Source organism: Oryctolagus cuniculus, chromosome 2, assembly GCF_051225735.1.
Source record: "Oryctolagus cuniculus isolate XC-2025 breed Fujian yellow rabbit chromosome 2, ASM5122573v1, whole genome shotgun sequence".
Taxonomy (NCBI): domain Eukaryota; kingdom Metazoa; phylum Chordata; class Mammalia; order Lagomorpha; family Leporidae; genus Oryctolagus; species Oryctolagus cuniculus.
Window position 1 is genome coordinate 146,862,343 of NC_142868.1, and position 15,355 is coordinate 146,877,697.

Genomic DNA, 15,355 nt, shown 5'->3' on the forward strand with positions numbered 1-15,355 from the left:
GGTACACAAGCACCTAGCGCGCCAGACACAATGGGTAGAACACCGATTGCGCCACTCCGCCCACTCCCGCAGTCGGGACCGAGCTGGCGGTGCTTTACTCGCGGGGACAGAAGGCGGGAGGACACCACTACATCAAAGGGGGGACACGGTCTCTTTCTTTTGCCCTAGGAAGAATTTACGTTCCAAACCTGAGAGTAAGGGCCCATCGATATTTCTGGCAGCGGCTACTAGGCCCTAGACGTCAGAATTCCCCGGAGGCTACCCTGGGACCAAACCCCCAAAGCCGGGAGTATTGCCCCATGCATCCCTGCACTGCCGGTCCGGGTGGGGGTTAAGCGGTAAGTTAGACAGTTTTACAGCTCTCTCTTCCAACAAGCACGGCCAAATTCACTCGGTCTTGGCGAGCGGAGGCTGGCACTTTCGTTCTAAAGCTTTCGTTTCCTCGGGAACAGAATTGCTAGACGCAGTGGGTGCGTGGTCTTTAGTCTTCCCCATTCCCGCCGAGGGTCAGAAGGGGTTAAATCTCAGGCTCCAGCATCTTGAGAGAAGGTAAAGCGGGGAGGTCTGAGGACTGGGTGCGGGAGTGTGGCTTCCGGGGGGTCGTTGCCCTCCGGCTCTAAAGGAGGGGTGAGTGGAAAGGTCTTGGACCTGGCTGAGGGAGAAAGGGCTTGCATGGCCATTTCAGAGACTCGAGGTGAGACTTTGGGATGAACTTTCCAAGAACGCAGGGTGGGTGCCACAGCTCGGTGTGTCCGTAGCCCAAGGAAGCGGTGAGCTCCTCCTTCCCTGGAAATCCACACCCCCCACCCCCACTCCTCGGAACTGACGACACCCTTCTGTCGCAGAGTAAGTTTTCAAAGATCTCACGATTTGACATTCGGGCTGGTCATTTGGCCGGCTTTTCTCATGCCCTCCATTCCATCCCTCCTTTTTGGTAGCCGTCCAAGAGGGAAAACAAAGTCCTTCCTCTCCATTAAACCGGGGGCTGAGCTCCTGGTTGGCTTGTGGAGAAGGGGTTCGGGATCCTGACACGTGGGAGGCTGTTCTGTTGCAACTTGTTCCAGAGTGCTTTCTGTAAAACAGATGAACCAAAAGCCAGAATCCCCACCAACGACCTTGGAAAAGTTAACAGTGTGGGCTGCTTTCTCAGGAGCTGCTTACAGAGATAATGACCCCAATAGGGAACAACTGGCTTCTGATAACTGGAGTTGGATCATTAAGAAATCTCATCAAGATGAAACACCAGATTTAAGTTACATATGTTAACGTGCTTGAAGGGTGGCTAGATTGTTGCTGGGTGAAAATGATGTTGAGAGGTTTGTAAATCTGCAAATCCATAGCTCAGTGTCAGAGAGAGAGAGAGAGAGAGAGAGAGAGAGAGAGGAAGAGAAAGAGAGTTATGTTGTTTTGAGCTCTTCAGATTACTCAGGACAGGTGGTTTTGTAATTCACAACAGGTTTGGGGACTACTCAGAGCCAGGAGATTGTGATCTGTCGCTGGTTGACTTTGTATGGTACCTTTATTCCAGTGAATTATTGGAGAAGTAATTGTTTAAACCAAAGGAAAGAGAGAATGTCTTTTGATATAACTTTTTTTAGGTTTCCAAGGAAGTTTTTGCTACAAAGTGTTCTTCTTAAGGACTAGTTGATTTGTTTATTGGAGGAGGATGTGTTTGTTTCTCTTTGAGGTAAAGATTAATTCAGAATTAAATGAAATCCTTGACCTTAACTAATGAAAAGGAGGGAAAATAACTTAATGGAGGACGTGTAGGACACCTGGGTTGAGTTCCTGGCTCCCAACTACAGCCTGTTGGGGTACTGGCAGGCCTCTGCCAGCAACTGGGGAGTGAACCAGAGCATGCAAGCTTCCTCTGTGTCTCTCTGCCTCTCAGAAAGTGTGTGTGTGGGTGGGGGGGGGGTGGTTTGAGAGGGAAACAATCGCCTGTGAGGGGAATGCTTTCAGGGATGCACCTTATTTATCTGAGAGGTAGACAGAAACAGAGGTTCCCCACACTCCTGCCATAACCTTGGGTAGGCCAGACCCAACAGGGAGCCAGAAACTCAATCTGGGGCTCCCATGTGGGTGGCGGGAACCCAATCACCCCAGGCATCACCTGTTGCCTCCTAAGGGTGTGCATTAACAGGAAGCTGGAGTGGGGAGCAGGACTGGGATTCAAACCCAGGTATTTCAATGTGGTGTGCAAGTGACCCAAGCCTCTCTCAACATCTATGCCAAATGCCAGCCCCAGGGATATGATTCAGATGCTTATATTCAGGGGCCATTGCTGTGGCACAGGGGGTTAAGCTTCTGTGCTTAACCTTGTGTAACTCTGGCAGCCCATATGAATCCTGGCTCCTCCATTTCTGATACAGCTCCCTACTAATGTGCTTGGCAAAGCAGTGGAAGATGACCCAGATGCTTGGGCTGTTGCACCCATGTGGGAGACCTGGATGAAGCACCTGGCTCAGCCCCAGACTTTGCGACCATTTGCGGAGTGAACCAGTGGATGGGAGATCTATTTCTGACTCTCCCTCTCTGTCTGTAACTCTGACTTTTAAATAAATAAATATATCTTCAAAAAAAAGAAAAAAAAAAAAAAAACCCTGATGTTCAGCCCCCATACAGGATCCCAGTCCTTGTTGGTATCAAACTAACATTAAATGGACTGAGAGAAGGGATTCAGATCACTTGTGTGAATCATATTGACCACACAGTTCATATTGTCAATTTTTGCAACTTGAATAAACCCACATGGATTTATTTAGAGTTTATATTATATACTTTCTTACCTAGGCAACCGTAAAGAAGTGTTTCCATTCCCGGTCCATGAAAGTTCTCACTGTTAATGTCTAGGTAAGCCTGATTTTTCCCCCCTCATCTCCCTGTTAACTCACATATTCATCTGAACTAGAACCCAGCCAGAGATCATCTCTGTGTTTTGTAGCTCTGGCTGTTGATTTTTAGGTGAAGAATTACGTAGAACTGTACTCCTGTCTCTTTCATGATTTTGCATCAGAGATCTACTCCTCTTGGTAGTCACAACATTTAAAAACTTAGAAGTTAGTAGTGACTTTTAAGTGTTGGAAAATAGGCTAATGATAAGAATCTTGTCCTCATAGTAAGCTGTTGGTAAGCACTTCACCCTTGTACAAGTTTGAAGCAAGCTCATTGGAATTGTGAAATCACATGGATTAAAAGGCCCTGCTGCCTTTTATTTATGTGACAGCACACATGATACTAAACATTGCCATGTCATCACTGATTATAACACAACTCTAGATTTTCATTTTTATTTATTTTTTTATTTGACAGGTAGAGTTATAGACTCATTTTAAAGTAATGTAGACAGGGCCGGCGCTGTGGCTCACTTGGTTAATCCTCCGCCTGTGGTGCTTGCATCCCATATGGGCGCCAGTTCCAGTCCCGGCTGCTCCTCTTCCAGTCCAGCTCTCTGCTGTGGCCTGGGAAAGTAGAAGATGGCCCAAGTCCTAATCACCTGGCTCCTGGCTTTGGATCAGCGCAGCTTCGGCTATTGCGGCCATTTGGAGAGTGAACCAAGGAAGGAAGACCTTTCTCTCTCTCTCTCTGTCTGTAACTCTACCTGTCAAATTAAAAAAAAAAAAAAAAAAGTAATGTAGATGGAATTCACCAATCAGAAGTTATTTTTGCCAGAGTGATTAATTTTTTTTTTATTTTTTTTATTTTTTTTTATTTTTGATAGGCAGAGTGGACAGTGAGAGAGAGAGACAGAGAGAGAAAGGTCTTCCTTTGCCGTTGGTTCACCCTCCAATGGCCGCCGCTGCAGCCGGCGCACCGCACTGATCCGATGGCAGGAGCCAGGATCCAGGTGCTTTTCCTGGTCTCCCATGGGGTGCAGGGCCCAAGCACCTGGGCCATCCTCCACTGCACTCCCTGGCCATAGCAGAGAGCTGGCCTGGAAGAGGGGCAACCGGGACAGAATCCGGCGCCCCGACCGGGACTAGAACCCGGTGTGCCGGCGCCGCAAGGTGGAGGATTAGCCTATTGAGCCACGGCGCCGGCTCAGAGTGATTAATTTGAATTTGTTGTACTCCTAGCAACAGACTGATAAACTATCATCCATATATATTTTTTCTGTGTGAGTTTATTCAAGTTGTAAAAATGGGCAATATTTTATACAAATGGTTAGTGTCATATTTTGCACTGAATTTATTTTTGTTAGAAGCTTTACTTGTGGATGAAAGGAGCACACTTTTCTCATTTTGCTGATTATTAGTTGCCACATGGTTATTATATTATCAAAGTAAAGTTGATGTTTTTAGACCTACTGGTCAATTTATTTATTTATTTGAAAGGCAGAGTTATACAGAGAGAGAAGTCTTCCATGTGTTGGTTCACTCCCCAGTTGACTGCAATGGTCTGAGCTGCGCCAGTCCTAAGCCAGGAGCTTCTTCTGGGTCTCCCACACGGGTGCAGGGGCCCAGTGACTTCGGCCATCTTATTCTGCTTTCCCAGGCCATAGCAGAGAGCTAGATGAGAAGTGGAGCAGCTGGGACTCGAACCGATGCCCATGTGGCATGCCGGCCCTGCAGGCAGCAGCTTTACCTGCTAAACCACAGCACCGGCCCCCTGGTCATTTTATTGTAAATACTTGACTGCTAAACTATCATTAAGGTTGACTAAGTATTATATAACTTAGAATACTTTGTTTTTTTTTCTTAGAAAGTTCTTTTTTTTTTTTTTTTTTTTTGACAGGCAGAGTGGACAGTGAGAGAGAGAGAGACAGAGAGGAAGGTCTTCCTTTTGCCATTGGTTCACCCTCCAGTGGCTGCCGCGGCTGGCGCGCTGCGGCCAGTGCACTGTGCTGATCCGAAGGCAGGAGCCAGGTACTTATCCTGGTCTTCCATGGGGTGCAGGGCCCAAGCACCTGGGCCATCCTCCACTGCACTCCCTGGCCACAGCAGAGGGCTGGCCTGGAAGAGGGGCAACCGGGAAAGAATCCGGCGCCCCAACCGGGACTAGAACCTGGTGTGCCGGTGCCGCAAGGCGGGGGATTAGCCTATTGAGCCACGGCGCTGGCCGAAAGTTTTTTTTTTTTTTAAAAAGATTTTTTTTATTTATGTGAGAGGTAGAGGAGAAAAAGAGAGAAAGGTCTTCTACCCACTGGTTCACTCCCCAAATGGCCGCAACACCTGGAGCTGTGCAATCTGGAGCCAGGAGCTTTTGCTGGGTCTCCCACATGGTGCAGCGGCCCAAGCACATGGGCCATCTTCTACTGCTTTCCCAGCCCATAACAGAGAGCTGGATCGGAAGTAGAACAGTCGGGACTAGAACCAGCGCCCATACGGGATGCTGGCACCGCAGGCAGAGGCATAGCCCACTATGCCACAGTGCTGGCCCTGAAAGTTCATTCTTAATTTCTTTTTTTTTTAAACAGATATGTTGATGGATTAGACCATCTCTTTTTCTTTCAGATTTTATCTATCTATTTGAGAGGCAGAGTTACAGACAGAAAAAGGGAGAGACGGAAAGTCTTCCATTGCTGGTTCACTCCCCAGATGGATGCAACAGCCCTGCTGAGCTGAGCTGAAGCCAGGAGCCAGGAACTTCTTCCTGGTCTTTCACAAGAGTGCAGGGGCCCAAGCACTTAGGCCATCATCCATTGCCTTCCCAGGCCATAGCAGAGAGCTGAATTGGAAGAGAAGCAGCCAGGACATGAACCAGCACTGATAGGGGATCCCAGCTCTGCATGTGGACGCTTAGCCTACTATACCACAGCGCTGGCCTTCATTTTTAATTTCTGATAGAAAAATTTAATGAATTAGCTATTCTGTTTCCAAGAAACGTTCAGTGATACCTAATGAAAAGCATGATTTCAGGGGCCAGCGCTGTGGCGTAGTGAGTAAAGCCTCTGCCTGCAGTGCTGGCATCCCATATGAGTGCCGGTTGGAGTCCTGGTTGCTCCACTTCCGATCCAGCTCTCTGCTATGGCCTGGGAAAGCAGTAGAAGATGGCCCAAGTCCATGGGCCTCTGCACCCGTGTGAGAGACCTGGAGGAAGTTCCTGGCTCCTGGCTTCAGATCAGTGCAGCCCCGGCTAATGCGGCCAATTGGGGAGTGAACCAGCCGATAGAAGACCTCTTTCTCTTTCTCTCTCGGTCTCTCCTCCTCTCTCAGTGTAACTCTGACTTTGAAATAAATAAATAAAATAAATCTTTTTTTTTTTTTTTTTTTGAAGTGATGACATTAGTTGTCTGTAAAACACTGAAGCTGCTTATGGTTTACCTTTTCTTTCTCTCTAGTCTCTCTAGTCACGATTAATCAGTATGTTTCCACTGACCGAGGAAAAGAAGCACGTGGCCCGGTTGTTGCTAGATACAGGGACGTGCCCAAGATGTATCTTCAGGTTCTGTGGTGTGGATGTTCATGCACCTTACAGACGTCCCTATAAGGTATTTCCACTTTTTTCAAGTTAAGAAAATTTCTCTGTATTTTAAATGAATACTTGTCCATTTGAGGGCAAATATCTATATATACTTTTTCATTAAGTTAAAAAACTATAATAAAATAATTACATATAATAATTTTGAAGTAACTGTTACCTTAAAAAGTCGGTGTTAGAAGTGATACACATTTAGTGTAGTGGGGTCTTTGTGGAAGAATTCTACAGTACATTTAATGTGTTTTTATTTTTAAAAACTCATTTATTTATTTGAAAGTCAGAATTAGAAAGAAGGAGAGAGAGATCTTCCATCTTCTTGTTTACTCCCCATATGGCTGCAAGGGCCAGTGCCGGGCCAGGCTGAAGCCAGGAGCCAGGAGCTTCACCTGGTCCTCCCATGTGGGTGGCTAGGGCCCAAACACTTGGGCCATCTTCTCTGCTTTTCCTAGGCCATTACCAAGGAGCTGGATGGGAAGTGAAGCAGCCCGCATTTAATACTTTTATCGACTTTTCCTTAGAGGTGTCTAAGCAGAATATCACCAAATATTACTTCTCACCAGACACTATTAAGATATATCAGGGCCGGCGCTGCGGCTCACTTGGCTAATCCTCCTGCAGCGCTGGCACCCGGGTTCTAGTCCCGGTTGGGGCGCTGGATTCTGTCCCGGTTGCTCCTCTTCCAGTCCAGCTCTCTGCTGTGGCCCGGGAGGGCAGTGGAGGATGGCCCAAGTGCTTGGGCCCTGCACCTGCATGGAAGACCAGGAGGAAGCACCTGGTTCCTAGCTTTGGATCAGCGCAGCATGCTGGCCGTAGCAGCCATTTGGAAAAGGAAGACCTTTTTCTCTGTCTCTCTCTCTCTCACATTTTCTACTGCTTTCCCAGGCCACAACAGAGAGCTGGATTGGAAGTGGAGTGGCCAGGTCCTGAACCGGCACCCATATGGTATGCCGACGCGTCAGGTCAGGGCATTAACCTGCTGTGCCACAGCGCCGACCCCTGGATTATTTTTTAAAAAATGTATTATATAGAGACTCAGTGTTACCTATTTTGTTTGCAAATAAGTATATCAAAATATATGAAGATAATTTTTGAAATGCCCTTAAATTTTTATGTATTTCGTTCATATAAATACTGACATTGATATTAGGTGATAATCATGTTTATGTAGGTCATAATATGCCTATAAATGTATCTATGAATATTTCTCTATTAAAATAAGAGTGCTAATGTCTTAATAAAATGAATTAAATTTGTTTGAAGGAAAGGTGTTTTTCCTTTATAGTCAGTAAATTGTAATATGAATGAATTTCAAAAAGGTATTAACTAAATAATAAAACCTGTCTAATTTAGACAAAACAGAAGCAGCATCCTCTGAGTTTTTAGATGAGTAGAATATCTAAACTATGAAAATGGTTTCAAAAGAATGCCAGTTTTTGCCATCTAGTATAAGGAATGACAGAAATTAGGCAAACTAGCGTATGGTAAAGGGATTCTTTTAATTAATGCATCCAAATGTTTTGTAATTATGGTGCCACATTTCACCATTGCCAGCATCTGTGTACCTTGTTTAGTAAAGTGTCTCAAAGGTATTTTTATTTAATTGACTTCTTTATCAGATTTCTTTTTTTTTTTTTTTTTTTTTTTTTTGACAGGCAGAGTGGATAGTGAGAGAGAGACAGAGAGAAAGGTCTTCCTTTTGCCGTTGGTTCACCCTCCAATGGCCGCCACGGCCGGCGCACTGCGCTGATCCGAAGGCAGGAGCCAGGTGCTTCTCCTGGTCTCCCATGTGGGTGCAGGGCCCAAGGACTTGGCCCATCCTCCACTGCCTTCCCGGGCCACAGCAGAGAGCTGGCCTGGAAGAGGGGCAACCGGGAAAGACTCCAGCGCTCCGACAGGGATTAGAACCCGGTGTGCCGGCGCCGCAAGGCGGAGGATTAGCCTATTGAGCCACAGCGCCGGCCTATCAGATTTCATATTAAACAAATATTGTAGTTATGAAGTTTTAGTGATTGAGATTATTAACCTAGCAAAAATGACTACTTAGTTTAATTATAGTTGAAGTTTCTTTTCTCTGAAATTACAGCTGAATGACCCTCATAATAGAACTAGAAGCCAAATTAATACATTTGTTCAGGGTGTTATGGAAAAGTATAAATTATGTCATTGACAATTTTTTAAAGGTTTACTTTTTTTATTTAGTTATTTAAGAGGTAGAGTTACACAGACACAGAGAGGGAGAGACCAGGAGAAAGGTCTTCCATCTGCTGGTTTACTCCCCAAATGGTTGCAACTGCTGGAGCTGGGCCGAATGAAAGTTAGGAGCCAGGAGCTTCTTCTGGATCTCCTACAGGTATGCAGGGGCCCAAGCAGTTGGGCCATCTTATGCTGCTTTCCCAGGCCATAGCAGAGAGCTGGTTGGGAAGTGGAGCAGTTGGGACTCGAACTGGCGCTCATATGAGATGCTGGTACTGCAGGCAGAGGCTTAGCCAACTATGCCACAGCACCAGCCCCATAATTGACAATTTTTTAAAAAAGGTGTATTTATTTGTTTGAAAGTTGGAGTTACACAGAGAGAGGAGAGGCAGAGAGAGAGAGAGAGAGGAGAGAGGAGAGGAAGAGAGAGAGAGAGGTCTTCCATCTGATGGTTCACTCCCCAGATGGCCTCAACGAATGGAGCTGTGCTGATCTGAAGCCAGGAGCCAGGAGCCTCTTCCAGGTCTCCCACGTGGGTGCAGGGGCCCAAGGATTTGGGCCATCTTTTACTGCTATCCCAGGCCACAGCAGAGAGCTGGTTCGGAAGAGGAGCAGCTGGGACTTGAACTGGCGCCCATATGGGATGCCAGTGCTTCAGGTCAGGGCGTTAACCCATTGAGTCACATCACTGGTCCCCGCATAATTGACAATTTTTATACCAAGTGTATGTTGGAATATTGTTTCAGATACACTAGGTTAAATTTGTTTGTAAGTGGGCCAGTACTGTGGCATAGCTGCTAATGCCACTGCCTGTTGTGCTGGCATCCCATATGGGTGCCAGTTCGTGTCCTGGCTGCTCCACTTCCGATCCAGCTCTCTGCTATGGCCTGGGAAAGCAGTGGAAGGTGGCCCAAGTCCTTGGGTCCCTGCTGCTACATGAGAGATCCAAAAGAGCCTCCTGGCTTCGAATTGGCTAAGCTCTGGCCGTTGTGGCCATTTGGGGAATCAGTGGATGGCGGACTTTCTGACTCTGTCTGTCTCTCTCTGCCTCTGTCTCTGCCTCTCTCTAACTCTTTCAAGTAAGTAAATAAATCTTAAAAAGGTTTATTTATATGTAGATTTAGTAAGAAAAAAATGAATTTGTTCATAGAGCCTTCCTACCTCAGTTAAGACTTTAGTTTCACTTGTACATGAAACTCCTTTGTAAAAAACGTTCACACATATAATAATAGGAACGGAAAATTCTCTTTTAAATTCCCTTGTGACCAAGATGACTAATAAAATAAATTGATTGCACCAGAATTGATTTAAATCAGCATTGTAGAGTCTGTCGTATGTCCTAATTGTCATGCTTCATCTCACCTAGAAACCCTTAAGGGCATTGTTAAAGGATTTTACTTTTTCTTTTATTAACTTTCCAGGAGTTTCTCAATGAACTACAAAAATTTCTGAAAACTGATAAAGATGAATTACTTTTGGAAATTACAAACCCACCTCCCAAGAAAATGCGACTACAAGGTCTGGAAGATGGCACTGATAGTCCAAGTCGGAATGGAGAAGGAAGTAACACTGCCCCTGAAGATGAAAGCAGTGCTTCCAAGAACTCCAGTTTAAATGTATGCAACGTATGCCTGGGAATTCTTCAGGAATTCAGTGAGAGAGAGTTCATTAAACAGGTAAATAATCGAGTTTTTGTTAGTGCTGCAAGTATTCAGAACTTTTCAGCTTCAAGTCCTGAAATAATTTTTTTAAGGTTATTTGTTTATTGGAAAGGCAGAATTCCAGAGAGAGGGAGAGATAGAGACGGAGATCTTCCATCTGCTGGTTCACTCCCTAAATGGCCACAACCTTCTGGGGCTGGGCCAGGCCAAAACCAGGAGCCAGGAGCTTCAACTGGGTCTCCCACATAGGTGTAGGAACCTAAGCATTCCGCCATCCTCTGCTGCTTTCCCAGGCACATTAGCAGGGAGCTGGATCGGAAGTGGAGCAGCCGAGACTCAAAACTAGCACCCATGTGGTATGCTGGCATTGCAGTCAGCGGCTTAAGCTGCTATACCACAGCACGGGTACCTCTGCGACTTTGCCAGGTGCTGTAGCAGAGAGCTGTATCAGAGCAGAACAGCTAGGACTTGGATTAGCATGGGATTCCATCTTCTCAGATGGCAGCTTGACCTTCTGTAGCACAACACCAGTCACCATTTTCTTAATTGTTTTTGAAAATACAAATCTGCTATTCTCAGGTTACCTTTTAGTTAACATATCTGAAAATAAATGAAATATACAGTCACGTATTTCAGTCATGCGTGCTGTTCAATTGAAGAAAAGTATAGTGGTTTATTTTCTTTCTGCTATTTAACACTGGTAAGGATTAGAAAGTTTTTTTTTTTTTTTTTTAAATTGGAGAGAGAGATTGATCCCATTTACTGGTCCAGGTGTGTGCAACACTCAGGGCTGGGTTGGGCTAGAGCTGAGCCCTGGGGGTGCAATCTAGTCACCCACATGACCCCAGTTACTTGAATCATCACTGCTGTGTCCTAGGATCTGTGTCAGCAAGAAGATGCAATCAGGAGTTGGAGCTGACTGACAAACCCAGGCACGCCTATGTGCCTTAACCATTAGGCCAAATGTCCTCTCTGAAAAGTTCTTACTCATACTCGGTGTTGTCTAGAAAAGAAATGTTAGAAGGTAAATGACTGGACATGGGATTGCCTTTTGTTTCCTGCTGTCAAGAGTGCTATAAATGGGGTGGCATTTGGTGGAGCAGGCAATACCCCGCTTGGTATACCTGCATCCCAGATCAGAGTGCCCAAGTTTGTATCTCAGATCTGCTTCTGATTCCAGCTTTAGGCTAATGTGCACCCGTGGAGGCAGCTGGTGGTAGCTCACCTAGTTGGAACCCTGCCATCCAACATGGGAGACCTGGATTAGGTTCCTGGCTGCCGGCTTCAGCCTGGCCCAGTCCCAGCTATTGTAGGCATTTGGGAGTGAATCACCAGGTAGGGGATCTCTGTCTCTCTGTATCTTTCTCTCTGATTCTTTCAAATAAAATAAATACAAATTTTTAGGGGCCGGTGCTGTGGCACACTAGGTTAATCCTCTGCCTGCAGCGCCAGCATCCCATATGGGCGCTGGTTCTAGTCCGGCTGCTCTACTTCCAATCCAGCTCTCTGCTGTGGCCTGGGAGAGCAGTGGAGGATGGCCCAAGTGTTTGGGCCCCTGCACCTGCATGGGAGACCAGGAGGAAGCTCCTGGCTCCTGGCTCCTGGCTTCAGATTGGCGCAACTCCAGCCATTGCGGCCACTTGGGGAGTGAACCAATGGAAGGAAGACATCTCTCTCTGTCTCTCCCTCTCCCTCTGTCTGTAACTCTACCTCTCAAAAAAAAAAATAAATAAATAAAAATAAAAAAAATAAAAATAACCAGGGCTACATTTAGCTTTAATTTATTTGAATACATTTAGAAAATATAAAGTGACCCAAAAGAAAAGTCTCTTTTCTTTTTTTCCCTAAGAAACCTTTTATTAAGGAATGCAATCTTCATGCATTTCATAAATACAACTTTAGGGCCGGTACTGTGGTGTAGCAGATAAAGCCGCTGCCTACAGTGCTGGCATCCCATGTGGGCATCGGTTTGTGTCCTGGCTGCTCCACTTCTGATCCAGCTCTCTGCTATGGCCTGGGAAAGCAGTGGAGGGTGGCCCAGGTGCTTGGGCCCCTGCACCTACGTGGGAGACCTGGAGGAAGCTCCTGGCTCCTGGCTTTGGATCAGCACAGCTCTGGCTATCGCGGTCATCTTTGGAGTGAACCATCGGATGGAAGACCTCTCTCTTTCTCTCTGCAACTCTTCTTCTTTCTCTGTGTAACTCTAACTTTCAAATAAATAAGTAAATCTTTAAAACAATAAATGAATAAACACAACTTTAGGAACATAGTGATTCTTCCCACTGTGCCCACCCTCCTACCCCCTCTCCCAACCTCTCTTTCTTCTTCCTCTGCTATTTCCAGTCTTGTTTTTTTACTAAGATTTATTTTCAATTAACTTTATACACAGAAGATTAACTTTATACTAAGTAAAGGGTTCAACAAATTGTATGAAAAAAAGTTCCTCAGTGATTGAGACAAGGGCATTGCATCTCAAAGTTGATTTCACTTTTTTTTTTTTTTGAGAAATTTAATTAATGAAGAACCTAAGGATACATCTTTTGCTAGCTCTTACTCATAACTATAACTCATGAGATGTAAGAATATCCTACACTTAATACACTAAAATGAAGTAAATCAGCCGGCGCCGCGACTCACTAGGCTAAACCTCTGCCTGCAGCACCGGCACCCCGGGTTCTAGTCCTGGTTGGGGTGCTGGATTCTGTCCCGGTTGTTCCTCTTCCAGTCCATCTCTCTGCTGTGGCCCGGGAAGGCAGTGGAGGATGGCCCAAGTGCTTGGGCCCTACACCTGCATGGGAGACCAGGAGAAGCACCTGGCTCCTGGCTTTGGATCGGCGCGGCATGCCGTCCGTGGCAGCCATTTGGGGAGTGAACCAACGGAAGAAAGACCTTTCTCTCTCTCTCTCTCTCTCTCTCTCTCTCTCACTAACTCTGTCAAAAAAAAAAAAAAAAAAAAAAGCCAAAGATGAAGTAAGTCTTTGAGAACAAGTTTTACTATTAACTCTCATAATCTAACTTTGAGGACAGAGGTCCTGCATGGGAAGTTAGTGCACAGTGATTCCTGTTGTTAATTATTTATTTTAAAGATTTATTTTGTTTATTTGAAAGTCATAGTTACACAGAGAGAGAGAGGAGAGGCATAGAGAGAGAGAGAGGTTTTCCATCTACAGGGTCACTCCCCAGTTGGCCGCAATGGCCAGAACTGCGCTGATCCAAAGCCAGGAGCCAGGAGCCAGGAGCTTGTTCTGGGTCTCCCATGTGGGTGCAGGGGCCCATGGGCTCGGGCCATCTTCCACTGCTTTCCCAGGCCATAGCAGAGAGCTGGATCAGAGGTGAAGCAGCTCGGACAAGAATCGGCGCCCATATGGGATGCTGGCAGAGCAGGCGGCGGCTTTCCCCACAACACCACAGCGCCGGCCTCTCCTGTTGTTAACTTCACAGTTAACTCTCCTATGTATGACATCACTGATCACCTGAGGCTCTTGACATGAGCTGCCTTGGCTATGGAAGCCTTTTGAATCCACAAACTCCTTCAGTATTTAGAGAAGGCCATAAGCAAAGTGGAAGTTCTCTTCTCCCTTCAGAGAAAGGTTCATCCTTCTTTGATGACCACTTCTAGAAAAGTCTTTTGATAATCACCAGATTGTTCTGCAGATGTCATCCTGTTCTGGTTTTTCGTGATATTAGACAGCATTGTTGGCTAATACTTAATCTCAGGATATTTGTGGGAGCTCTCCCACTCACACGTGGAAGTTTTGAAGTTTAGCAATATCATCTCCTTGATCAGGAATTCATAGAATATTTTCAGCAATTCTTGAAATTTATGTAATTGTTATACTCTCTTAGGTGTGTCAAAAGGTTGAGGCCTCTGGATTTGAGTTCACCAACTTGGTGTTTTCTGTCTCCTTCCCACCACAGCTATCTGTAAGAGAGGTAAGGTCGTTTGCATACATAAAGTTATATGTGGAAAGCAATTGAGGAATTAATAAAAAATGAGAACAGAATATTTCTTACCTTATATTTTTCATGTTTTATTTACTTATTAAGTATTGAAACAATTTATAGCTGCTTAATAGTTGAATAAGGGAATGGTAAAAGGAGTTATTTGTTCAAGTTAGTTATTCATGGGATTGCAGCCTTTTTAAAGGTCCCCCTGGAGTGGCAGACGTTTATTGAATGTTAGCTCTGCTTGACCATGACAGAGCAAGAGATGTAACCAGATATCTTTTGAGGCAGATGTATGTGTTTTATAATAGTTCTAGGGTAGGGTTGTTTCAATGAAAGTGAACCTTCATATTATCTGAAGTAAAATGTAAAAAGATGGCACTTGTAGTCACTTCTAAAGGGGAGAGAAATAGCTTCCTATTTAACTTGTTTTCTTTGTTAAAGAAAAAAATAGTGGTAGTCATTACTGGAGTATCCCTGTCTATCAAAACTGATGATAAAACATAAGACTGTCTGTTACTTATGTTAAATGCAATATGTAAGACACTTCTAGCCTGAAAATATAACCATGGATTCCAAACATATTCATTGTATTTATGAGATGTCTTGTCCCTAAGAATCCCAGTGCATCATTGGGACATTAAATCTCACACCTTCACTTTCCTGGGGTGAACACATTTGTTCTTCCGCTCAGATAGGCTAAAGATTGAAGTCAGACTTACCAAAGCTGGACAGAATAATAGAGATAAGCTGGGAAGTGAAAAAGAGTAGAATGATTTTAAGTAGTATCTCTGACTTGCAGTCATGTGGCATAATGACATTTTGATCACCAATGGACCACATGTCAGTGGTGGCCCCATAAGATTATATCACCTGTTGATGTGCTAGCCACTTTAGCTTATGTAAGTACAGTCTGTCATGTTCGCACAACAGTGAAATTGCCTAACTGGATTGCTCACTGATAATGTCCAATTTTTGGTAGAAATAAATAGGCTTCCAAAAACCAAATGACTCACAAAGTTGCAGTGTTTGAGTAACAAAAAGAAAAAACATCTATTTTCTAAATGTGGTTACATATCTTAACACCAAAACCTTCCAAAGTTTATATTTACATTAAAATTTGTATTGTCCATCTT

The 15,355-nt window shown here is 44.9% G+C and overlaps 1 protein-coding gene across 18 annotated transcripts in view; it reads left to right on the plus strand.

Moving 5' to 3' along the window:
• Nucleotides 1-93: 93 nt before the first annotated feature.
• PUS10 (pseudouridine synthase 10) overlaps nt 94-15,355 on the plus strand; it is an 83,377-nt gene continuing 68,115 nt past the window's right edge. Inside the window, exons 1-6 of one of the 18 annotated variants that reach the window (XM_089327619.1) lie at nt 291-338; nt 1,599-1,687; nt 2,794-2,853; nt 6,281-6,430; nt 10,035-10,289; nt 14,121-14,207. In XM_089327619.1, coding sequence (XP_089183745.1) covers nt 6,305-6,430; nt 10,035-10,289; nt 14,121-14,207 — 468 coding nt within the window. In that variant the 5' untranslated portion in view covers nt 291-338; nt 1,599-1,687; nt 2,794-2,853; nt 6,281-6,304. The other 17 variants (XM_051838411.3, XM_051838420.3, XM_089327624.1 and 14 more) reach the window with 17 other exon arrangements.